Source organism: Nycticebus coucang, chromosome 2, assembly GCF_027406575.1.
Source record: "Nycticebus coucang isolate mNycCou1 chromosome 2, mNycCou1.pri, whole genome shotgun sequence".
Lineage (NCBI taxonomy): Eukaryota > Metazoa > Chordata > Mammalia > Primates > Lorisidae > Nycticebus > Nycticebus coucang.
In genome coordinates, this window is record NC_069781.1 from 117,055,304 (window position 1) to 117,080,951 (window position 25,648).

Here is a 25,648-nt window from a genome sequence, read left to right on the forward strand (position 1 = left end):
GAGAGCTGGTTTAGTTATGGCAAATTTCTTCACCATGTGAATGTCATTGAGGTATTTAATTTCTCCATCATAAATGAAACTCAGTTTAGCTGGGTACAGGATCCTGGGTTGAAAGTTATTTTGTTTTAGGGCGGCGCCTGTGGCTCAAGGAGTAGGGCGCCGGTCCCATATGCTGGAGGTGGTGGGTTCAAACCCAGCCCCGGCCAAAAAAAAAAAGAAAGTTATTTTGTTTTAGGAGATTAAAAGTCAATGACCATCGTCTTCTAGGTTGAAAGGTTTCAGCAGAGAGATATGCAGTTATTCTAATATTCTTGTCCTTATGGGTGATGGTTTTCTTTCATCTGGCTGCTTTCAGAATTTTCTCCTTCATATTAACTTTAGTGAAATTGATTATGATGTGTCTGGGGGATGTCTTATTTGGGTTGAGTCATGCTGGAGTTCTGAAACTGTCTGCTATCTGAATTTCAGAATTTCTCGGCATGTCTGGAAAGTTCTCCTTCATAATCTCATGGAGAAGAGACTCTGTGCCTTGTGAAGCCACTTTGTCGCTTTCAGGGATCCCTATAAGATGAATATTGGTTTTCTTCGAATTATCCCAGAGCTCTCTGAGAGAGTGATCTGTTTTTGCCCTCCATTTCTCTTCCTCTTTGAGAGTTTGGGAGCGTTCGAAAGCTTTGTCTTCAATGTCAGAAATCCTTTCTTCTGCTTGCTCCATTCTGATACTGAGGGATTCTACTGTGTTTCTCAGATCTTTGAGGGCTGCAACTTCTTGTCTCAATGTGTCCAAATCTTTGGTCATTTGGTCTTTGAAATCGTTGAATTCTTGAGATATCTTTTGGGTTACTGCTTGGAGTTGTAATTCGATCTTACTTGCTATCCAGATTCTGAATTCGATTTCTGACATCTCAGCTATTTGTTTGTGCATGGGATCTTGTGCTGTGTCTGCCCCATTGATCCTTGGGGGAATTAATCTACTCTGATTATTCATATTGCCAGAGTTTTTCTGTTGATTTCGCCTCATGATTGTTTTTCACCATTTCCTCTGGCTGTCCTCAGAGTTGGGGAGGTGTCGCTCCAAGATTAGACCCCAGTGGGATCACTCCGTTGTTGCTGGATCTTTGTAGGGAGTGACCCTGTGTAGTTCCTCTAGGGCTGCCCCAGCCAGGGAGTTCTGGTTGTGGAAGCAGCTCCAGAGTGTGACAGAACCAGATCCAGGAACAGGGCAGGAGGTGGTGCATACAGTTCTGGCAGTGCCTGGCACCCAGTGACTTTGGCACAGAGAGCCCAAGGCTCCAGCAGTCTCTGGTCAGGAGAAGGGCTCTGCGCGGAGGCAGGGAGGGCTCCGGAGGGCACACGGCTCCCAGAGTCCCTGGCCAGACGAGCAGGCCTGTGTGGAGGCAGGGAGGGTACAGGAGGAAGGTCGCAGTGTTACGCAACTCCCGCAGTTCCTGGTCAGGGCATGTGGAGGCCCGGTGGGCACGGGTTGTGGCGCAGCTCTTATGGAGGTCTGGGTGGCGCCAAGCCCAGGAGTTTGAGGTTGCTATGAGCTGTGATGCCACAGCACTCTACCCAGGGCAACAGCCCGAGGCTCCAGTATGCCAAAACCGGTCTCACTCTGCCCCTGAGGGTTAAGGCTGTAAGGCAGCTCAGTCCCCACCTTTAGGGTGCATAGTCACTAGGTTACTTGCTCCCACCTGATCCTTGCTCTGTGACCCTGAGGCGGAGCTTGCCAGTGCTCCCTGCAGCCCACAGCTTGACACTATTAGCTCCATCCAGCTCAGTGGCTCAGTCTAGGGCCCTAGACAATGCCCAAAGTTCTGCGCACTCCTGCTCAAGCTCTCCCCAAGGCAGTTCAACTGAGTGCCAAGTCCAAAAACACTGAAACAGTTCACAGGTAAGGCCTTTCTGGTTTGCAGTCTCACTGCTGCTTGTACTTATGGCTGCCAGCGGGATTAGGTGGATCTAACACATGCAACCACTTGCCAGTTTTCCACTGTTTTTGTCCTCCTCTTGGGGTCCAGAAGTCCCTTGCTGACTCCCTGTATCCTCAAAGGGATGATTATAGGCAGATCCCACTAGCCAGAGATGCCTGGAGTCTTATCTCCCCAGACTCACGGTGCCCAGTTGCAGCACCGTGCAGCTGTTACTCGGCCACCATCTTACTCCACCTCCCTATTTTTTTTTTCTTTAAATATTCTTTTTTTTTATTGTTGGGGATTCGTTGAGGGTATAATAAGCCAGGTTACACTGATTGCAATTATTAGGTAAAGTCCCTCTTGCAATCATGTCTTGCCCATTTTTTTTTTTTGAGACAGTGTCTCCCTTTGTCACCCTCAGTAGAGTGCCCTGACATCATAGTTCATAGCAACCTTTCTCTTTGCTCAGCCTCCAGAGTAGCTGGGACTACAGGTACCCACCACAAGGGCTGGCTATTTTTTTTGTTTGTTTGTTTTACTTGTTTTGTCTAATAGGCCTGGGCTGGGTTCGAACTCACCAACTCCAGTGCATGTGGCCAGCATCCTAACCACTGACCTATGAGCACCCAGCCTCTACCTTTTGTTCTATTCTAACTCCCAGTGCACTAGCTGTTACTCACATTGACAAGGGTGGGACTTCTTTTACCCAGTCCATTGACTCAAATGCTAATTTCTTCCAGAAACACCATCACAGAAACATTCAGTAATAATTTTTTTCTTTCTTTCTTTTTTTTTTTTTTTTGAGACAAAGTCTCACTATGTAGCCCTAAGTAGAGTGCTGTGACATCACAGCTCACAGCAATGTCAAACTCTTGGGCCCAAGCAATTCTCCTGCCTCAGCCTCCCAAGTAGCTGGGACTACAGGCCCCTGCCACAAAGCCGGCTATTTTTTGTTGCAGTTGTCACTGTTGTTCAGCTGGCCTAGGCCAGGTTCCAACCCACCAGCCTCAGTGTATGTGGCTGGCACTGTAACCACTGTGCTACAGGTGCTGAGCCAATTTTTTTATTTTTTTGAGACAGAGTTTCTTTTTCTTTTTAATTTCAGGGTGCTTGTTCATTCTTCTTTGTTTGAAGTACTCCTTTTTTGTTGATTTTCTTCTTTCTCCTGCAGAACTGGCTGTTTTTGATGTTGTTAGTAGAGACGGGGTCTTACTCTGGCTCACTGCTGTTACATACAGGTCTCGAACCTCTGAGCTCAGGCAATCCACCCTCCTCGGCCTCCCACAGCGCTGGGACTATAGGCATGAGCCACCACGCCCAGCCTTTTTTTTTTTTTTTGAGACAGTTTCATTATGTTGCCCTCGGTAGTGTGCCCTGGAGTCACAGCTTATAGCAACCTCCAACTCTAGGGCTTAAGTGGTTCCCTTGGCTCAGCCTCCCAGGTAGCTGGTACTATAGGTGCCTGCCACAATGCCCAGCTATTTTTGTTGTTGTTGTTGTTGTAGTTGTCATTGTTGTTTAGCAGGCTGGGCCAGGTTCGAACCCACCAGCCCCCGTGTATGTGGCTGGCGCTCTAACCACTGAGGTATGGGCTCTGAACCAGAAATGATTTCTTTTTTTTTTGTAGAGACAGAGGGCAGAGTTTCACTTTATCACCTACGGTAGAGTGCTGTGGCGTCACACAGCTCACAGCAACCTCCAACTCCTGGGGTTAGGCAATTCCCTTGCCTTAGCCTCCCAAGTACCTGGGACCACAGGCGACTGCCACAAAGACCAGCCATTTTTTTTGTTGCAGTTAGGCTGGGGCCGAGTTGGAACCCACCACCCTTGGTATTTGGGGATGGTGCCCTGCCCACTGAGCTACAGGCGCCACCCTAGAAATGATTTTTTTTTTTTTTTTCAGTTTTTGGCCGGGGCTGGGTTTGAACCCGCCACCTCTAGCATATGGGGCATGGTGCCCTACCCCTTTGAGCCACAGGTGCCGCCCCTAGAAATGATTTTTTTAAACCAACTATCTGGGTATCCCTTAGCCCAATCAATTTGATACATGAAATTAACCATCACACTGTGGAAATGCATTCCCTATACCCTGTTTCCCCGAAAATAAGACAGTGTCTTATTTTAAGGTGTGCTCCCAAAGATGCGCTAGGTCTTATTTTCAGGGGACGTCTTATGGTTCCTGTAAGTAGGTCTTATTTTTGGAGGATGTCTTATTTTCGGGGAAACAGGGTAGGAGGATGTCTTATTTTGGGGGAAACAGGGTAGAAATAAATAAAAGTAAAAGTAATTGGGCTGGGCTCAGTGGCTTACCCCTGTAATCCCAGCACTTTGGAGGCTGAGGTAGGGGGGTTTGAAACTGGCCCGAGCATGCTACACAACAATGACAACAACAAAAATAGCAAGGCGTTGTGGCGGGCGCCTGCAGTCCAGGCCTGCTAAACAATAATGACAACTACAACAACAACAAAACTTGAGCTCACAGGTTTGAGATCAGCCTGAGCAAAAGCAAGACCCCCATCTCTAAAAAATAGCTAGGCAAAAAAAAAAAAAAAAAATAGCTAGGCATTGTGGCAAGTGCCTGTACTCCCAGCTACTTGGGAGGCTGAGACAAGAGAATCACTTCAGCCCAATAGTTAGAGGTTTCTGTGAGCTGTGACACTATGGCACTCTACCGAGGGCAACATAGTGAGACTCTGTCTCAAAAAAGAAAACAACAACAACAATAACAACAACAAAAGCGTGTTGATTTCTACAGCCAAGTTATCTTTCTGACAGGTTGAGTGTCCCAAAGCAAGACTGAAGGAAAAAACAGTGTCCAAAGAGCTTGAGGTCTCTGGTGTGTGATCCTCAATGCCTCATGAGGTCTCACCAAAGCTGTCTATGGTTTGGGCAAAATCATCTTCATCTCATGTGTTCATCCATTCATGGGGTATATTGGAGAACATGAAGGTGACAAAAACCCTGTCCTGGGAGCTCATTGTCTGGTGGGGGTTTCTAAGTCAAATAAAGTGAAAGTGCAGAGATAAATCTCTGAAATTAATTAGTTAATTTTATTTGGGAAGCAAGAATTGTAATTCAGGACACATGCACAAACCAGCTAGTTTTTATTTAATTTAATTTTTTTTTTTTTTAGAGACAGAGTCTCACTTCGTTGCCCTTGGTAGAGTGCTGTACCATCACAGCTCACAGCAACCTCCAGCTCTTGGGCTTAGGTGATTTTCTTGCCTCAGCCTCCAGAGTAGCTGGGACTACAGGCACCCACCACAACACCCGGCTATTTTTTTATTGTTGTTGCAATTTGGCCGGGGCCGGGTTTGAACTCTCCACCCTCGGTATATGGGGCCGGCGCCCTACTCACTGAGCCACAGGCGCCACCACAATCAGCTGGTTTTTAGTAAGTCTAAAGAACAGAGAGAAAGTTAGAGGTTTTATAAAAAGGAGAAACATTACATATTGTTTTTCCAGAAAGTTCATTGGTATCAGTCAGCTGGCAAGCTCTGATTGGTGAGTAATGGTGGCTGTGGGAGAAACTAGTCTTAGGGTCTGAGCAGGTTGTTTCATCAGCCATTAAATAAAAGTGGTTTCAGGTTTCAGCAGGTAGGTTCAGGAGCCAGGCTTGCAGAGAATTACATTCTCAGAGCAATGTTATGTATCCTCAGTGTTTTTCTCTCTGACTTTTTGATGGTTTTAGTTGGATTTGACAAGAATGAGCCAATTCCTATGACCAGCTTTCATAGGAAGGAAGAGAAATGGACAATGAAAAAGGAAACCCCTCAATAAAATAATGAGAAAGTTAGCTCGGTGCCCGTAGTCCAGTGGTTACGGCGCCAGCCACGTACACTGAGGGTGGAGGGTTTGAACCCAGCCTGGGCCACCTAAACAACAGTGACAACTGCAACAAAAAATAGCTGGGCATTGTGGCGGGCGCCTGTAGTCCCAGCTACTTGGGAGGCTGAGGCAAGAGAATCCCTTAAGCCCAAGACTTGGAGGTTGCTGTGAGCTGTGACACCACAGCACTCTACCGAGGGAAACATAGTGAGACTCTGTCTCAAAAAAAAAAAGAAAAATAATGGAAGAAAAAGTATCCAGTGTACTCAGCCCTACTATGAAACTAATTTATGGCTTTCATATGAAAGCTATAACCCAGTTATAACCTAAGAATATGGGGAAGGGGAAAAGGGAGGGGAAGGAGAGGGGAGGATGGGCCGAGGGAGGGTGATTGGTGGGATTACACCTGCGGTGCATCTTACAAGGGTACATGTGAAACTTAGTAAATGTAGAATATAAATGTCTTAACACAATAAAAAAAAAGTGAGAAAGTGAGGCTGGGTGCTATGGATCATGCCTTTAATCCTAGCAATTTGGGAAGCCAAGGCAGGAGGAATGCTTGAGGCCAGGAGTTTAAGATCAGTCCAGGCAACAGATTGAGACCCTGTCTCTACAAAAAAATTTAAAAATTAGGGTGGTGCCTGTGGCTCAACGGAGTAGGGCTCTGGCCCCATATGCTGGTGTTGGCGGGTTCAAACCCAGCCCCGGCCAAAAGCTGCAAAAACAAACAAACAAACAAAAAAAATTAGCTGGGCATGGCAGAGCATGCCCATAGTTCCAGCTACTCAGGAGGCTGAGGGCAGAGCAGACAAGGCGTGAGGGACCAATAGCTCCATCTACTTTCTGGGAAAAATGGGCCAGAGGCTAGTCCACAAGCGCTCTTCAAGGAGGAGGAAGGGTGATTGTCCTTCTGAGACTTTTGGGAGTTGAGAGAGATGCCTTTACCTTTTGCAAGGTGCCCTCAGAATTGGTGGGGGGATTGAGCAGGCTATTCTTGGGGGAGAACTGAGTCTTCTTGCTCATCTTCTACCCCCTTCATGGTGTCTCCCCATGTCCCTAGTGCGGTACATTGTTACAGGTGCAGCTGGGCTTTATTTATTTATTTATTTTTAATTTTTTTGAGACAGAGTCTCACTATGTCGCCCTTGGTAGAGTGTCATGGCATCACAGCTCACAGAAAGCTCAAACTCTTCCGCTTAAGCGATTCTCTTGCCTCACCCTCCCAAGTAGCTTGGACTACAGGTGCCTGCCACAACACCCAGCTATTTTTGTTGTTGTTGTCATTGTAGTGTAGCAGGCTCAGGCAGGTTTTGAACCCACCAGCCCTTGTGCATGTGGCCGTCATGGAGCAAAGCTGGGCTTTTTTGGACACTCTAGCCCTGGTCCCTCCTAGCTCAGGGTAGAGTAAGGAGTTTGGGGACAGACCAAATAAGTCACAACAATAGAAAGAGCCTGGCTTTGTTTTGACCTGGACATTAAGAGAGAACCTCAGTTGAGGCTGGGAGCCTCGAGGTAGGCAACATAGTCAGCCTTTGACAGCCCCAAGGAGACCCAGGCAGCTGAGTACGCAGTTGGGGAGCCAGCTTTCCAGTGGGGTCAAAAATCTCACAACACTCTGAGAAGCCAGAAAACAAGGAAAAACAGGGAAAAATTAGGACAAACAAGCCTGTGTAGTCTCCAGCTCTTAGCCATTTTCTGTTCTGACTTGAATGAAATGGGGCCCTAGGGGAGGATCAGCCTAGGAGCTTCACAGTTATCTCTATAAAGTGGAGTTAAAGATCAGAGGCTCTGGGAAGAAAAGAGGACTGAGACTGCCTGCAGGGTAGAAGAGCATTTTGAAACAGGGTGCAGGTCTGGAAGGGCAAGGATTTCCAACTACTTCTCACTCCCACCTCTTTTCTGCCTCTGCCCCTGACACCTCCTCAGAAGGATCTTCCCTGACCACCCCCCTCTGAGAGACTATCTGGTAGTTTTCTCCCATTTCCTACACTTCATTCTTATGAGATCAGATCTCTTCCTCCTCCTTTCTCCTCCTCCTCCTTCTTCTGTTTTTTTTTTTGTTGTTGTTTTGTTTTGTTGTTTTTTTTTTTTGAGGCAGAGCCTCAAGCTGTCACCCTGGGTAGAGTGCTGTGGCATCACAGCTGTTAGCAACCTCCAACTCCTGGACTCACGCGATTCTCCTGCCTCAGCCTCCCAAGTAGCTGGGACTACAGGCGCCCGCCACAACGCCTGGCTATTTTTTGGTTGCAGCCGTCATTGTTGTTAGGTGGGCCTGGACTGGATTCAAACCCATCAGCTCAGGTGTATGTGGCTGGCGCCTTAGCTGCTTGAGCCACAGACCCCATGCCCCTTCTGTTTTTTTTGTTTGTTTGTTTGTTTGTTTGAGACTGAGTCTTGCTCTGTTGCCCTGGGTAGAGTGCAGTGGTATCATCCTGGCTCAACTGATCCTCCTGCCTCAGCCTCCTGAGTAGCTGGAACTACAGGCATGCACCACTACACCCAGCTAATTTTTCTATTTTAAGTAGAGATGAGGACCCCCTCTTGCTCAGGCTGGTCTCAAACTCCTGACTTGGGGCAATCTGCCCCCCTCGGCATCCCCCAGAGTGTTAGGATCACAGGTGTGGGCCACTGCACCATGCCTCTGATCTCTTTCTTCATTGTGTAAGAACCCCTTGCTATGTTATGAGCTGAACCAGAAGGGTTCAGGGTATGGACAGCAGGATACTGAAACCTGCACAAAATTTAAGGGATGCCAAAAATCTCAGCCTCTGTGATTAATAATATGTTAATGCAATATTTAAAAAATGAAAGGCGGCAGCGCCTATGGCTCAAAGGAGTAGGGCACCAGCCCCATATACTGGCCAAACCCGGCCCTGGCCAAAAAAAAAAGAAAGAAAGAAAGAAATGGGCCAGACACCGTGGCTCATATCTGTAATTCCAATACTTTGGGAGGCTGAAGTGAGAGGATTGCTTGAGTCCAGAAGTTTCAGATCAGCCTGAGCAAGAGTGAAACCCAGTTTCTAAAAATAGCTTGGCGTTGTGCCAGATGCCCCTAGTCCCAGCTAATGGGAGGCAGAGGCAAGAGGATCGCTTAACCCTAAGAGTTTGTGGCTGTCAGCTGTGATACCATAGCACTCTACCAAGGGGGACAAAGTGATGCTCTGTCTCAAAAACAAAAAAATTGAATACTCGATATATACTGAAAACTCTTGTTATGTGATATATTGTATCTTTTATCCCTTGTAATTGCAGAAGTCAAAGGTGACTTGAGTATTATAATTTTAATAGTTTTTCATTTCCTAAAATGCGTATACATCTTTTTGCACCCAGTATATATGTTATGAGTTATTAAAAAATAATGGCTCAGGGCGGCGCCTGTGGCTCAGCGGGTAGGGCGCCGGTCCCATATGCCGGAGGTGGTGGGTTCAAACCCAGCCCCGGCCAAATTAAAAAAAAAAAAAAAAAAAAAAAATAATGGCTCAGCGCTGGTAGATCAGTGAGTTGAGCGCCAGCCACACACACACACCGAAGCTGGTGGGTTTGAGCCCGGCCCTGGCCTGCTAAACAACAATGACAACTGCAACCAAAAAAAAAAAATAGCTGGGTGTCATGGTGGGCACCTGCAGTCCCAGCTACTTGGGAGGCTGAGGCAAGAGAATTGCTTACGCCCAAGAGTTTGAGGTTGCTGTGAGCTGTGACGCCACTGCACTCTACCGAGGGCGACATAGTGAAACTCCGTCTCAAAAAAACAAACAAAAAATAAGATATTTAAAAATTTATTTTGCTGGGCGGCGCCTGTGGCTCAGTGAGTAGGGCGCCGGCCCCATATACCGAGGGTGGCGGGTTCAAGCCCGGCCCCGGCTAAACTGCAACAAAAAAATAGCCGGGCGTTGCCGCGGGCGCCTGTAGTCCCAGCTACTCGGGAGGCTGAGGCAGGAGAATCGCCTAGGCCCATGAGTTGGAGGTTGCTGTGAGCTGTGTGACGCCACGGCACTCTACCGAGGGCGATAAAGTGAAACTCTTGTCTGTACAAAAAAAAAAAAAAATTATTTTGCTGCCTAGGTTGGTTGTAAACTTTTTCTTTTTTCCTGTAAATTTTGCTTCCACGGCAAAAGACATGCTTTTTTTTTTTTTTTTTTTGTAGAGACAGAGTTTCACTTTATCGCCCTCGGTAGAGTGCCATGGCGTCACACAGCTCACAGCAACCTCCAACTCCTGGACCTAGGCGATTCTCCTGCTTCAGCCTCCCGAGTAGCTGGGACTACAGGCGCCCGCCACAACGCCCGGCTTTTTTTTTGTTGCAGTTTGGCCGGGGCCGGGTTTGAACCCGCCACCCTCGGTATATGGGGCCAGCACCCTGCTCACTGAGCCACAGGGGCCACCCAAGACATGCTTTTTTTAACATAAACCCATCATTAGTTTTTTTGGCCAGGGCTGGGTTTGAACCCGCCACCTCTGGCATATGGGGCCGGCCCCGACCCAGCATTGGAATGAGCGAAAGAACAAATGAATGAACTCTGAAGCTCGGGCTCCGCCCCACAGGCCCCGCCCCACGACTCGAGTTCCGCCCCTGGCAGCCAGGCCCAGCTCCCGGAGCAGCTGCGCCGTCGCCTGGCGCCTCTAGCCCCGGCGCCTGCTAGTGCGTCACTTCCTGGGCGGTGGCGGGAAGGAGGCTGACTTCCGCCCGCGGGAGAGCGGCGGCGGTGGCGGCGCAAGAGGCCGGGCCGGGTCGCGGAGCGACCGACCGACGCACGAGCGGTCTGCCGGGAGCCATGGAGCGCGGCCCTGCGGCCGGGGGGCGCGGGCCGAGGAGGTGAGTGCTTCGCAGGGGCGGACGCGGCGACTCAGGGTGGCCTTGGTGCCGTCCGTGGCCGTTTGGGGAGCTGGGTCGGGCCACGAGGCCCGGGCAGCCCGGTTGAACGTCCCCAAGACCCCTGCACTGCCCAGCCTGCCGCAGGTCCTGCCCGAGGACCCCAGACTTGGGGCAGGGACCGACGGGCAGCATTTCTGACTCTGGTGAAGCTCTGTCTCCTGTCTGTTCAGCCCTCCTCGGTGGAGTGATATACCACCTTTCTGGGGACGCAGCCGGAGTGCCCTGTATGAGCGGTAGGCTTGGCCTCCGACCCTACCCCCAGCCCGACACTGTGTTCTATCCTCGGAGCTAGCCGGTGGCTCAGCACGTTTTCCTGGTTCTATCCTCGGAGCTAGCCGGTGGCTCAGCACGTTTTCCTAAACAGCTCCCAGACACTTCTGCCCCTGTTCAAGCGACTCCTTTACTGTTAGGACACCTGGGCACAGTTCCTGGTGTCCGCTCCAGCCATTCTTTAGGATGTAGCCAAGGATCATTCCAGCGCTCTCAACCTGTGTTGCCCATCCCCGGCTCAGGACTCTTTCTTCTGTGGTTCCCTGTTTGTCCCAGGATGAAGTCCAAACTGTAGAGCTCAGCAGGCGTGGCCTGACCCAGACTTGGAAAGGTTCTGTGGGACCTGTTTTGCTCACCTCTTCCTCCTAGGTTCCGCTCTTACTAGGAGCCTACAGTTCATGAAACACTCTGTCGTCTCTGGGGTTTTCCTGTGCTCTCTGTCCCATTTCCTGTCTCCTGCCCCCTGCCCCCACTTTATCAGCATCCTTCAGACTGTGCCTTCTCCCAGGCAGCTTTCCCACCTGGCTTGGTGCAGTGCCATTAAAGTTGACCATATGTAGGTCATCTTACAGTATTTCAGTTGTTTGGTTGCTTTTTGGTTTTCATAACACCACTAGCCTGCATAGGGCCTGATGCAGAGGGGTACGGTACTTACATGCTTGTGGAGGGGATTGATGGTATTCAGGGTGCCAGGGGCGTGGGCCCAGTGAGTGAGGCATCTGGGTGTGCACTACCTAGTCTAACACCCATTAGTGACACAGGGAGGTTCCAGCTGTTAGTAGCCCAAAGGAGAGACTGTACCCTGCCCTGTGAAAGCTGGCATACCCTAGAGGTTCTTTTTTTCCTGTAGCTTCTCTCTCTTTTTTTTTTTTTGAAACAGAATCTCACTTTGTCGCCCTTGGTAGAGTGCAATGGTGTCACAGCTCACAGCAACCTTCAACTCTTGGGCTCAAGCGATTCTCTTTCCTCCCACAAGTAGCTGAGACTACAGGCGCCTGCCACAACGCCTGGCTATTTTTTGTTGCAGTTGTTGTTTAGCTGGCTGGGACTGGGTTCGATCGAACCTGCCACCCTTGGTGTATGTGGCTGACACTGTAACCACTGTGCTACGGGCACCGAGCCGAGCCAGCTTCTCCCTTAAATCTTTTCTGCCTACTATTTGTCCATTCCTTTAGCAAAAGGTTGTTGAGCCAAAGAAGATGCTAGTCTATCTTCGTGGAGTTTCTAGTTTGTATATGTGGTGGGAGGGGATCCTGTTAAGCATGTAAATACAAGATGTGGTGGCATGATTTCATGTGAGGGGTCCTGACCCACTCTGGATGACTCTGAGAGCATTGAGAGTGAGATTCAAAGGGTAGGAGGGATGGGCAAGGATATCTAGTGGGGCTGGGGAAGGGGGTACCCAGTGCAGCTGAAGGGAGCAATGCGGCTTGTCTGTGGGAAGCAAGGTGTAGAGAGGAGAGGAGTGAGTCTGGAGGAGCTGGCCTGAGCTGGATGCAGGCCTGTTGGGCTGTGGCAGGGAGGGGTTGATCTCAGTTCTGAAAACTGTTGGAGGCCCTTGGGACACCCAAAAGGGAGGCAGCATGATGATTTGCATCATGAAAAGGTGATTTTGCTGCTGGGGGTGGTGTCCTAGAAAGAGGAGGGTGACTGTGTTCCAGGTGAAAGGTAATGGAGGTGGGACCTGGTGATGCTTGAAGGAACACAGACCCTGCTGACAGATCGTATTGGATTTGATCTGGGCAGTGCAGCAAGGTGTTAAGGATAACACCCACATTTCTGACTTGGTTAGTGGGGCCTTGCCTGCCTTGATGTGACCCTTTATCTTCCAAGGTTTCCAGAGGCCTCTGCCTGCCTACTGGGCTCTCAAAACTGACCTTTCATAGTGGCACTCAAACTTTAGACGTTTCCCAGCCATCCAGCATTAGCTGAGTATCACCTGTTTGCGGCGTAGGCCTTTTTGAGAATATGATGAAGCTGACATTTATTAACCTCAACCTATGGACCTTGGGTCTGGGTCATTCTTTGGGGTGAGTCTGTCTTGAGCACTGGAGCACTGGAGGGTGCTGAGCAGTGTCCCTGGTCTCTACCTACCCCATGCCAGGGGTACTCTTAGTCATGACACCACAAACTATTTCCAGACATTGACAGTTGTCCCTAATAGGGCAGAATCCATTTGAGAACCAATATGATAGGCTGTTCCCTTTGAAAAGCACTCACTTGGTGCTTGCTTCTCCCTTGGGGTTTGGGGTATGTGATGCTGTCCACATCCCCACCCTGGCTTTCCCACCTTTGTCCACTCTTCCCTGTGTGCCCCTGAGTCGAGGTGGCTGGGATGTGGGTCTTTCACATCTCAGGCCTGACATTGTTGTTTTGGGGGAGGGGGCATGAGCCATGGATGTGGGCTGCAGCTGTGTACACCCTGTGTGTCTGGAGCCAACTCTGAACTGTCTCTGTGGCCCAGTGGTTTTCAAAAGTCGAATGTGCCAGGGTGTTCTGCTGCTGAAATTGAGTTGTGAGTGTGTCTTTCTCCCTTGTTCCGATCTGTAATCTGTAAGGAAAGGCAGTCTGTAAGGAAAGGCGTAGTCAGGGATCTGTTTTTCTCAGACCTTTGTACTTTCTTGGTGTCTGTCAGTTGGCAGCTTCATAGAAGATTGTGGTTGCTTTAGCAACTTAGCTGTTGTCAATTGAATACAGTGTTTCACTATGTTTTGCTAAAAGGAACATCTGAGTTTCTGCTCTGAGACAGACCCCTTGCCCTGAAACTCCTTTCCTTTTTATCCCTGTGGGGTAAATAGACTCTGCATTTATAGATGCTGAGAGGGAGAGTAAGTGACTCGCCCAAGGTCATGGAACCCCTAAATCTGTGCTGGAGAAGAAGCTCTGGTTTCCCCTGACTCCCACTCAAGAGAGTCGGCAAGCTGACTCTCTGGCCTGGCCCTGAGCACAGGGAAGAGGCATTGTCCTAGCTCAGTAAGGCCTTTCAGCCTGTGATGTATCCTGCCTTTGTTTTTAGAGCCTTTGTTTGTTATATTTCCTCTGCCAGGGTTCCTCTTTCTCCAGACATGGCAGTTCTGAGAGGACCCTGTGAGCCATGGACATCTGTCTTTGCCCTGGCTGCTTCTGTCCCCTGGGGGTGGGAGATGAATCCTTGAGGACTGCAGAGATGGACTGGGGAGTGGTCAGGACAGCAGTGTGGATTGAGGCCTGGCCTGGGGTGGGGGCTTCCCTGGGCCTTGGGCAGGGACACATGGGAGAGGTTTGGATGGGGCCTGGGTCTGATCCATACACACCCCTCACCCTGCTGACTGGGCCATTATGGCAAAGGATGGTGATTTGCAAGCTCAGGGTACACTCTTGAGTTTGGTTGTGGGTGGTAGGCTAGGTGGTGGGGGCAGCAGTCTGGGCAGGAGAGGGTGAGACTAGGATTAGGGCCAGAAAAGATTTGGACCTACCCCTCCACATCTGCACAGGTGACCATGTCACCCTAGAAGGACCCCCACACTTCACTGTTCCCCTGCAGGGTTTTCCACTGCACGACATGGAGACCTGTGGCTGCGAGGCTCCCGGGGGCTTGGCTCGGACCGCGATGGGGCTGGGCTGTGGCCTCTTAACAGGGATCTTGTCTGGGGCAGTGGCCAGGGGATACCCTTCCCCCTGTCCACGACTTGGAGCACCCCCACCCCTCCCCTGCCGGGTGAGGCTGGGCGGTGCCCGCCATGAACGGCCTGTCAGTGAGTGAGCTCTGCTGCCTCTTCTGCTGCCCGCCCTGCCCTGGCCGCATCGCCGCCAAGCTCGCCTTCCTGCCACCAGAGCCCACCTACTCGCTGCTGCCTGAGCCTGAGCCTGGGCCCGGCGGGGCCAGTGCTGCCCCCTCAGGGACCCTGCGCACCTCCTCAGGCACTTCTGGGCGCTGGAAGCTCCACCTGACAGAGCGTGCTGACTTCCAGTACAGCCAGCGAGAGCTGGACACCATCGAGGTCTTCCTGACCAAGAGTGCCCGTGGCAACCGCATCTCCTGCATGTATGTGCGCTGTGTGCCCGGTGCCAGGTGAGCAGCTTAGGGGTGGTGGGACTGTGTGGGCCCCAGGCAGGCACCTGGCTTAGGCTGCACTATTCTTGGGGCTCCTATGTCTACCTGGGACACTCAGAGTAGCTGGTGGCAGCCCTAGAGGACCAGAGCCAGAATGAAAGGCTGATGTGGGGTGGGTGTTCTCCAGCTGGCCTGTCCTTGTCCCTCTTTGAGATTTTCTTGCCAAAGGAATAGCAGCCAGATGTGTACAGGAACAGGCTTCATTCACCACAGGGCCACCGCTGTTCCTGCACCTATGGGCAACCCTCTGGGAGCCCTCAGTGTTCAGCTGCTGGTGGCTGCCTTGCCACCTGCTTGGTGCAGCTCTTCCTCTTGGGCCTTCTGGGTGCTTCTGCCTTCACGTGAGGTGCAGTTCTGACTCCAGATCAGTCCACAGGGTGAGCTTTTGCCTTGGGGCTGGGCTGGGCCTGCTGGTGTTGGAGGAAGTCCACAGCCAGGGCCAGCTGGCTACCTGCTCTTGGTGTGATCTAGAGCAGGTTCTGTCCCTGAGAAGTGGACAGGCCTTATGGGATGGCCACAGAACTGGGGCAGAATGAATCATGTGGGAGAAGCAGTATGTCTATAAGCAGGGATGGGCTTTATTTGCTTTCTGGGAGGCAGGGCTAGGGTCCAGCTGTCCCCTAATAGCAAAGGGATCATTCCTGGAGAAAGACTGAGGGCCATGTAGCAGCAGAGCCACTTTCTCCAGGAACGGTCCAGCCTGTGGGCAGGTGCACATGGATCCAGAGGGCTATTAGGGCCCTTCTGGAAGAAAGGCTGCAGGGTGGAGGTGGCCCCTGTCCAGAGGGTTAAAGGTGATGGCTGCTGCAGGTCTGCCCTGAGCTGAGAACATGACTGAGGGTCCCAGTATTCCCCTTCACAGGTGGGAATCCTAAGGCTCCTCTGGTCAACCCCCACAGCCAGGGACACTCTCCTGTTCTTTCCCCATGGGAACACCTTAGGATGGAGTGGGGCTCCATCCTGACTCCTCCTGGCTTCCTCCTCACTGAGAACATGACTGAGGGTCCCAGTATTCCCCTTCACAGGTGGGAAACCTGAGGCTCCTCTGGTCAACCCCCACAGCCAAGAACACTCTTCTGTTCTTTCCCCATGGGAACACCTTAGGATGGAGCGGGGCTCTATCCTGGCTCCTCCTGGCTTCCTCCTCACTGGTTATGTGACCTCTTGGGAGTGTAAATGTGGCATTTCGTGTTGGGTGGTCACCAGGATGGACTGTCTGTCTGGAGTTCTGCCACCAGGTGTCTAGATCTGGATGGGACCTATAAGCAGCCCTCCCCCCACCCACCAGGTACACGGTTCTCTTCTCTCATGGCAACGCAGTGGACCTGGGCCAGATGAGCAGCTTCTACATCGGCCTGGGTACCCGTATTCACTGCAATGTCTTCTCCTATGACTACTCTGGCTACGGTGTGAGCTCAGGCAAGCCCTCAGAGAAGAACCTTTATGCTGACATCGATGCTGCCTGGCAGGCCCTGCGCACCAGGTGAGGGTGGCTGCAGGGGAGAGGCCACCTATGTCTCCTTAGGGAGGGACCCAAATCTAGTGCCACAGACTGGCTTCTCTGGTGGGGGGGAGGGTAACCCTGTAGCAAATGAACAGAGCCAGAGTGGGACAGGTGGGCTTGTGCATGAGGACACCATCTGTGTTGATGAGGCAGGCTGACTGTCTTCTGATTGCCCAGGATGTAGCCCCTCGTCCCTGCCATCCCTTCTGAGAGTCCCTGGCCTCAGGGGCTGGGATTAGGGCTGGGGTTTCCACAGGGGAGTGGAGGCTGCCTGGTAGGAGGCAGTGGGCACAGGATGCTGGCCCAGGATGGGGTGCTTGGGATGGTATGAAAGGACAGCTGGGACCCCATGGGCAAGGGAGTACTTGGGCTGGTGATCAGGGCTGTTGCATCTGGGGCCTAGAGTCCAGAGCTCAGGGGGCATGTGGCTGTGGGGCTCAGCCTCCTTCTGGATGAGATGGGGCCCTGAGAAATGGGTTTAGGTTCTGGAGGAGTGGGGCAGGCTACTTGCTGCCCAGCACAAAGCTCTGTGGCTGGAGGGAGGTCAGGGGTATGGGCCCCCAGCATACATGAGGTCTGGGCCAACCTCCACTCCAGACCCTGTGCCCCTGGTCATGCAGCCCTTGGGCAGCCTCTCCCACCCCACACCTGCTTGGGCTGCTCAGTTGCTTCCAGGCCACACAGGCCTCCCCCTTGGAGGAAATGCCCTACTCTTTGCCTGCTGTCTGGTCCCTGCCCTGCTGATTAGTCTGACCTGCTCTCGCAGTGATCAGGTGCAGCTCTGAGGAGTTGGTGGCCCTGGGGAGGTGGCGGTGGGGAAGGCTGTTTGCTGTGGTGATAGGCCAGGAAGTCCCTGCTGCAGGCCTGGAAGCCAGGTCCCCAGCATCACCCTGACACTGGGGGCCCATCATGGGCTTCTTGGCAGTGTTGGGTACCATTGCTGAGCATGTGTCCCGTGCTACAGGGACACAAAAGTCTGGCTTCCCTGCCCCCTCTTGCCCCACTGCTCAAGGACACTGGCCGTCACGCCAACGGTGTGAGCCACTCAGAACTCTTAGCTCTGTCCATCTATGTTTCCTGCTGCCACAGTTGTCCCGAAACCTCAACCTGGCAGCTGTGAGGGTGAGCGGGAGGAAGGAAAGGATCTGCATTTGGGATGTGTCGTATTTATCCAGGTAGTGCTTGGAGACTCCTGCCAGGTGCCAGGGATGGGCTGGTTTAACACCCTGGTGCTTGTGCTGCTGGGCAGCAGGCCCAAGAGGCTGTGGCAGAGCTGTAGGGCAGCAGGCAGGAGTGATATGTGGATTCCTGTGTGTGGGCTGGTGGTTTCAACTGTGGGGTGCTGCCAAGGAATTGGGGGTCCAGCCAAGTGTAGAGACAGATACAGCTGGTGGTTCAGATGGGGAGATGGAGTCAGAATGCCCAAGTGGGTGGCCCAGGTAAGATGCAGACCTACCCTGGTCCCATCCACCATGAGGGGCATCTCCTTGGGGTCAGGGTCAGAAGCCTATGGGAGGGGACCTGTAGAACACTGCATGGCAAGGTGTCCAGGGAGTGCCTGTTGCAGTTGCGAGTTGGCATGAGGGGGCCAGCTGGGCAGGGTGGAAGGTGGGCTGTGGCCCCAGGACCTGTGCACTAGGAAGAAAATAATGCTGTTAGAAGGAGGTACCACCCACCACCTGCAGCATCCGCGGTCACTGCCAGTCTGTGTTGTAGTGAGCACCTCACCAGGCATGGAGGCTCTGAGGGACCCTAAATTGCCAATAGATGGCCAGGGACATAGCTACCTGAATCCCCTACAGATGAGGGGCAGGGAAATAGGTACAGGCAGGAAGGGCTAATCAGGAAGACCTGGAGCAGGCACGAAATATTTCTAGGAGCAGGAGGGTCGCCAGGGCCTACTCTGCCCCTGTCCCCTGCTTTCCCCAAGGGCCCTCCCCACACTTAGTCCAGGTGGATGCTGCCCAGGAGTCTAGAGCCATTGAACTGGGCTATGCGCACACCGCCTCCTCAGTGTTTGAGACAGGGAAGATCCTGGCCGGACCCCACTGGCAGACGGCTCGGGAAGACTGGGGGATTGCTCTGCGAGCTGGCCCAGCTTTAGGAAAGCCGGCCAGCAGGAAGGGTATGGCCGCGTTGCGGCCGCCGCTGATCCTGCCCCGGCACCGCCAGGTATGGCATCAGCCCCGACAGCATCATCCTGTATGGGCAGAGCATCGGCACGGTGCCCACTGTGGACCTGGCCTCACGTTACGAGTGCGCAGCCGTGGTGCTGCACTCTCCGCTCACCTCGGGCATGCGCGTCGCCTTTCCCGACACCAAGAAGACCTACTGCTTCGACGCATTCCCCAAGTGAGCGCCGGGCGGAGCCCCAGTGGGCGGGGCGAAGTGCCAGAGGGAATCCCGGGGTGGGCTGGCCTTGGCGGGGAGGGAAAGGCAGGGGGCCGGAGGCTGACGCTAAGCGCCCCTTCCGCAGCATCGAGAAGGTGTCCAAGATCACGTCGCCTGTGCTCATCATCCACGGTACGGAGGACGAAGTGATCGACTTCTCTCACGGGCTGGCACTCTACGAGCGCTGCCCCAAGGCCGTGGAGCCACTGTGGGTGGAGGGCGCTGGGCACAACGACATCGAGCTATACAGCCAGTACCTGGAGCGCCTGCGCCGCTTCATCTCCCAGGAGCTGCCCAGCCACCGCGCCTAGTGGTGGCCAGAGCGCCCCGGCCGTCGGACCTTAGCAATAAGGGGGCCGCAGGTGGACGGGGGCGGCGGCCAGACCTCACCCCGCTCCATCCCGGGGGCTGCATGTGGACCCCCGGGCCGCCCAGGACTCCCGAGGCCGTGGGCACCGGAATCCCACCCCGCCTAGGGGCCGTGGACCATGTACAGGCAACGGAGCTATGCTCTCCCTTTCTTTTGGAAGCAAAAAGAAGAAAATCCTGAAAACAAATTAAAGATTTAAAATTTTAGGGTTCCTCTTTTTCCTTTCATGGCTCCTGCCCTCTCGGGGAGCGGCCAAGATTTTCCGGCCTTGTCCCAGATCCCAGGAAAGACCGGCACGCGCCCTCTGGTGGGTTTTAGAAAAACAGGCACCAAGTCACTTTCCCGGCGCTAAAAGGGGTGCGACTGGTGTATTCCGGAGGGCCCCTTGAGCTGGCTTTTTCTTTGGGGTGGTGGTAGGGTGAGGGGCCACATTAGTCCCCATATCTGCCTCCAGGGGAAACTGGAGAGACCTCTGCCTCCAAGGGAAGGTACCTACAGCTCCCGCCTGTTGGCAGGTGAATCCTGTGAGGCACGCTGCCATCGCACGACCGGGGCCCAGAAGACTGGCAGGAAGCCGTCCTCTGGGCCCCACCGCAGAGGGGCCAGTCCAGCCCACTTGGATCCTGAGGAGTCGGGCCGGACGGATCCTAAGACCGAGCAGGTCGCTTCTTTAGCAACAAGGAAGACTACATATAGAGGAGGGCAGTGGCAGGTCCTAGGGTCTCCCTAGAGGCGGGGTCACAGGGAACTCCCCTTGCAACACGCCATTTTCTCCTACCGCTCGGTGCCTTTGACATGTGTCCTCCGACCGGGACTCCCTTAAGGACAAGGCAGGGGTGGGTCTCAAGCGACTCCAGCCTCCCTGTAACCTCCGTGGCAGGTCCCGGAGCCGGTAGGTCTGGGGAAACGATGGCCTGTCATCCCCTCTTAGGCTTGGGGAAAACTTCAGCTGTGTCGCAGGACCAGGCGGTTGCGAGTCCAAGACCCGAAGTTGATTCCAGCTAGTCCTACTACTAAACCGAGTTGTGCTTCTAGTCCGAGGCCCTTCGGTAACCGCAGCCCATTTAAGAAGGGGGGGTGCTTTAGCTTGGGTATCACGAGCGGGGACCAGGCCGAGGCGGAAGCGGAAATGCCACCGTGCGCGCTAAGGCGGAGGCGGCGGCGAACCGACCGCAGAACGGGAGTCGGCATCTGTGGATAGTGGCTGCGGCTCGGAGCCCGCGTGGCACTGGCTCTGCCCCTTCCCAGCCGCTCCCGTAGGCACCCGCGCTAGTCCTTCGGGCCTCGAAGTCTTGCGCTCCGCCGGGGTGGGAGCTGTGCCCGCGCCTCCGCTCCGGGATGGGAGAGCGCCCGGGCTGGCGGCGCGTCACCCGGGCCTCTGTGCTGGCCACCTGGGATTATTTTTGAGGCTGAAGGAGCAGAGGACGTCTGCGCTACCCGCTGACCTCTGCCCTGCCAATACAGGGGCGTCGCACAGACTGCGCTTAGCCGCGGAAATGCGCTCACTCCGTGCGGACTGACGCGGCCCACATTCCTAACATGTATGACTTTCTACCGCTCGCTGCAGTATTCCTCTCCCAAAGACTCCCTCCTCCCTACCCTGAACTCCCTTCTCGACGTTCCCACTGACTCCCTTGGACGCTGTGCTTGTCGTAGACCACATTGTCTTCTGACACCATGAGAATGCCAGCTCCTTGAGAGCTGGGGCTCCGCAGTGTACTCCTTGCAGCAAGTTCAAAGCAACTGCTTGCAAGGGAGCAAAATGTTTTCAGGTGCTCACGAGCAAAAACTCGGCCCCTGAAAAGGTATTTGGTGGAAACTTGAAGCGTTCTTCCTGTCTCTAACATCCAAGGCCCAGTTTTCACCCCTTGGGCAGAGATAAACCAGTTTCTTAACGTGTCAACAAAGTCTATGGATGTATATCTACATGGGTTTCTGCTAACGGTGGGTCACTTGGAGAGTGTTCCATAAGTTCAGATTGAATTCATATTTAAGCGGCCATTTACAGTGCTACAATTTACCCAGTTTCCTGTTGGTAGAAATTTATGTTCTTTGAAATCTTTCCTCACTATAAACAATGCCAGGGTGACTCTTTATACTAGCATCTTTGCACCCTAGAAGGTATATTTCTGTACGCTATAAATTCCTTATTGCAGAAATGCTAGGTAGGAAGGGATTTAAGTAGCCCTCCTCTACCAACATTGGAAGGGTCCTAGTGTTTCTTTGGCTAAGCTTGATTTTGTAGCCCTGGTGGGTGTAAGATAGTATTTATTTCACTGTAACTTTCTTTGTATTTCCTGTATCATCTAATGTCTAACACTTTGTCACATTTATTTTATGGTGATCGTTTTTATCACTAATTTTGAAATTGGAAAATGTATATTTATTATAAACATTTATATGTTTTAAAACTATTTGTGTTAAATATTCTTTGCTCATTTTCCTATTGGGTTGTTGTTGGTGGTGGTGTCTAGGACCTCTTTACATATTAAAGAAATGAGCCCTTTGTTAAAAAATGTTTCATTTTTTCCTATCTTTAGTCTTTGACTTTGTGGTTTTGTTTTCCTATTTTTTAGCTAGGCATCTAAAAGTGTTGTTAGTCATTATGAGTTTTCCCCCCTATGGCATCTTGTGTTTTGTGTTATGCTCAGAAATATCTTTTCCACTCCAAGATTATAAACCACTTGATATTTTCTTCTGGAAATATATGGTTTCTCTCTCTCTCTCTCTCTACACACACACACACATATTTATATACACACTTAAAATTTTTGTCTAATTTTATAACATAATTCTGGTAAGGAGTGAGTTGGAAATCTAACTCCCCCTCTAAAATTGTTTGCTCCAATTTCATTTCCTCCAAAAAAGCAACTCTTTCCCCCAAGAAAGTGCTGCTTTTATGGCGTTGCCAGATTTGGGTCTGTTTCTAGACACTGTTATCTCAGAATCCATTGTATTAATCACTTAATGTCTGGAGGCCCCATGGGAAAATAGTTGGTAACTTGCACATAGTGTATGCAATTCTGCTTCCATAAACTTGGTGACAGAGAGAGTGCCACACACCTTAAGTCAGCCCCATTTCTTTTTTCTTTTTTTTTGAGACAGAGTCTCTTTGCCCTCGGTAGAGTGCTGTGGCGTCATAGCTCACGACAACCTCAAACTTTTGGGCTAAGCAATTCTCTTGCCTCAGCCTCCCAAGTAGCTGGGACTACAGGTGCTTACCACAATGCCCAGCTATTTTTAGAGACCAGATCTTACTTTTGCTCAGGCTGTTCTGGAACTCCTGAGCTCAAGCAGTTCATCCGTCTGCCTCCCAGAGTGCTAGGATTACAGATGTGAACAACCATGCCCCACCCTAGCCCCATTTCTTAGCACCCATCCAGTAATGCTCAAAGACACCTGCAGTGCACATGTCTGCACCCACGTGATGCTCCTTTTTCTCCCTGCGCCTGACCATTTCACTTAAGGACTAACCTCAACCCCCGGCCCTGCCAATCTGCAGCTATTCATCTGTCTCCATTCCAGGTACCTGAGAGAGAGGCCCTCTGCTTCTCCTCAACACCCTCCATCTTGGGACCCAGGAGTACCATGCAGAAGCACTGACCATGCTGAACCCAGTGGTCTGTTCTCCCCTCTTCTACTTGGTATGGCCTATGGCTGCCTCGGAGAAGGGCCAACTTCCAGTTCTCCATTTTGTGGATTTTCCAAGATACCCTTATTCATACCCTGGCAGCAGGGCTCTTCTGGAAAGGCGCCACCTGCATCTGACACCTCAGCTCAAGGCTCTGGGTCTTAGGAGCCAATATCAGAAGTGGTGTGTTCAATGGCCCACCGGCCAGCTGTCTCTGTGACCTAGGCACACCTGTACCCAGAGGCCCAAGGAGGCAGATCCTGCACAGGGAGGTGTGGTTGTAGCAGATGTTGACAGGAGGATGGCAAATACATCTGCCTCAGACTGAGGCTTGGACCCCTTCCAGTGGCTGTGGTCTGGGGGCAATATCATGGACTACCCACCCTTGGGCTTCCCATCTGGGGACCTGGCTTGCCCTGTGGTCCCAGGCTGGCCTTTCATGTGGGTCTCTAGAACCTAAGAATGAGCTGACTCAGGCTCCAGTCATGGCATCATCCTGTTATGCTGAGCTGGAGGGACCACCCAGCTAGCTTCGTCCATCTCTGCTTTACCTGAAGGGCCCCTGCCAACCTCCAGAAGAGGATTGGAAAGACTCCTGCTCTGCCCACAGTGGCCTGATCTGAGATGGGGTGTCTGGGGACAGGTGCCACTTCTTTTCTTCTTTCTGGGCAGGCACTTGTCTGTCTGTCTGCCTCTGAGTTTCTTTTTCTTTTTTTGTTTTTTTTTTTTTTTTTGGTTTTTGGCCAGGGCTAGGTTTGAACCCGCCACCTCTGGCATATGGGACCGGCGCCCTACTCCTTGAGCCACAGGCACCGCCCATGCCTCTGAGTTTCAATGCTGAGGTCAGGGTGCAGGACTGACTTGTTAACTGTGTGGTCCAGGCAAATGGGTGCTGCCTGGCTTCAGAGTGTCCCAAAGGGGTTAGCACCCGCCTCTGGTCCTGCTTTCCTCTGCTTTCAGGGCTCCTTTCAGGTGCCTAGTCCATCTTTTATTTAATTTTAATTTTAATTTTTTTTGAGACAGTTTCACTTTGTCACCTTTGGTAAAATGCTATGGCATCATAGCTCACAGCAACCTCAAACTCTTAGGCTCCAGAGATCCTTTTGCCTCAACCTCCGGACTAGCTGGGTCTACAGGTGCCTGCTACAATGCCTGGCTATTTTTTTGTTGCAGTTTGGCCAGGGCTGGGTTTGAACCCTCCATCCTTGGTATATGAGGCCAGAACCCTACTCTCTGAGCCATAGGTGCTGCCCAATTTTTTAATATTTTTATGGAGACAGGATTCTTACTATATCGCTGGTCTTGAACTCCTGGCCTCAAGCAGTCCTGTTTCGGCCTCCGAAAATGCTGGGATTACAATGCATCTGGCCCCAAGTCCATCTTCACAACAACCCTGGGATGCTGGGGTCACTATCCTCACTGGACTCAAAAGAAGCCTCTGAACCCTGGCTGTGCTCCCTCAGTACTCCCCTCAACAGTGGCATAGGCAACTCCAAAGTTAAGGAAGCTGGGACACAGATCTGCCCTGCCAGACCCCAGTTGACAGCAGGGTTAAGACCAGGAGTGGTGCATGCATGTTTATGGAAGGTACAGAGTAAGTGGCCACTGTCAGAAGCCCACCGCTCTTAGTGTCCTTTAGAATTTTATCGTTGGCCTTTGTGGTGGCTCGCACCTATAATCCTAGCACTCTGGGAGGCCAAGGCAGGTGGACTGCTTGAGCTCAGAAGTTCAAGACCAGCCTGAGCAAAAGTGAGACCCCCCCCATCTCTGAAAATAGCCAGGTATTGTGGCAGGTGCCTGTAGTCCCAGCTGCTCGGGAGACTGAGGCAGGAAAATCACTTGAGCCCACGCGAGTTTGAGGTTGCTATGATCTATGACGCCATGGCACTCTACAGAAGGCGATAAAGTGAGACTGTCTCAAAAAAAAAAAAAAAGCTGGGCATTGTGGTGGGCACCTGTAGTCCCAGCTACTTGGAGCCTGAGGCAAGAGGATGGCTTGAGCCCAAGAGTTAGAGGTTGCTGTGAGTTATGACGCCATGGCACTCTACCCAGGGTGACAGAGTGAAAAAGTCTTACCATCCACCTGACCCTGTTAGAGGAGGAAAGGTCTTGAGAAGGGCTTTTCATCTCTAAGAGACTAGGGAAACATCTGGAGGAAGTGGTCGAGAGGTGTCCCCTCCCAGCCCTGCAAATAAACCCCCTTTGTCCTAGAGTCATTGGAAGAGGAGCTGGGGTGGGGGGCAGGTTAGCAAGTGAAAGGAAGTGGCCTCCCCCCAGTAGCTTCTGGCCTGGGGGGGCTGTGAGCCTGAAAGGTGCTCTCTGCAGGACTGCCTCCCATGTGGCCTACTGGCAGGGCAGGGTGACCTCAGGCCGGGAACAGAGGATAGCCACCTGCCTGCTTTCCCACTTGCCTGGCTCAGCTGGCATCCTGTGTCCTACCCCAAATACTCAGCTGCTCAAAGCACAGTGGGCTTCAGCCCAACCACAGTGACTTAATACCTTAATATGAAAATAAATCTAGATGGACTTTGGGGATAGGTTAATGGTTACATAATTCAGCATGTGTGTTAATTTAAATAAGGCTCAGTCACTAAAGCATCACATCGTACTGGAAGGGCAGCCCACCAGAGGGGAGGACTTTGGTATTTTGTGGACAAGCAAAGTGGACAGAGGTCAGGGGTTGCAACCTCCAGTGCTGGTGACACTTGGTGAGTAACAGAGACTGGCACCTCCCAAGCAGCCTGAGTCCCTGCCCACCATTCTGGTGGTCTC

At 52.1% G+C, this 25,648-nt stretch overlaps 1 protein-coding gene across 1 annotated transcript; it reads left to right on the plus strand.

The window, feature by feature from the left end:
* The first annotated feature begins 10,411 nt into the window (after window positions 1–10,411).
* Window positions 10,412–19,453, plus strand: ABHD17A (abhydrolase domain containing 17A, depalmitoylase). Its single transcript, XM_053581234.1, has 5 exons — window positions 10,412–10,557; window positions 14,411–14,938; window positions 16,269–16,463; window positions 18,657–18,836; window positions 18,961–19,453. Exons 2-5 carry the CDS (start codon window positions 14,607–14,609, stop codon window positions 19,184–19,186), a joined length of 933 nt encoding a protein of 310 aa, XP_053437209.1. The 5' UTR covers window positions 10,412–10,557; window positions 14,411–14,606; the 3' UTR covers window positions 19,187–19,453.
* Window positions 19,454–25,648: the final 6,195 nt, after the last annotated feature.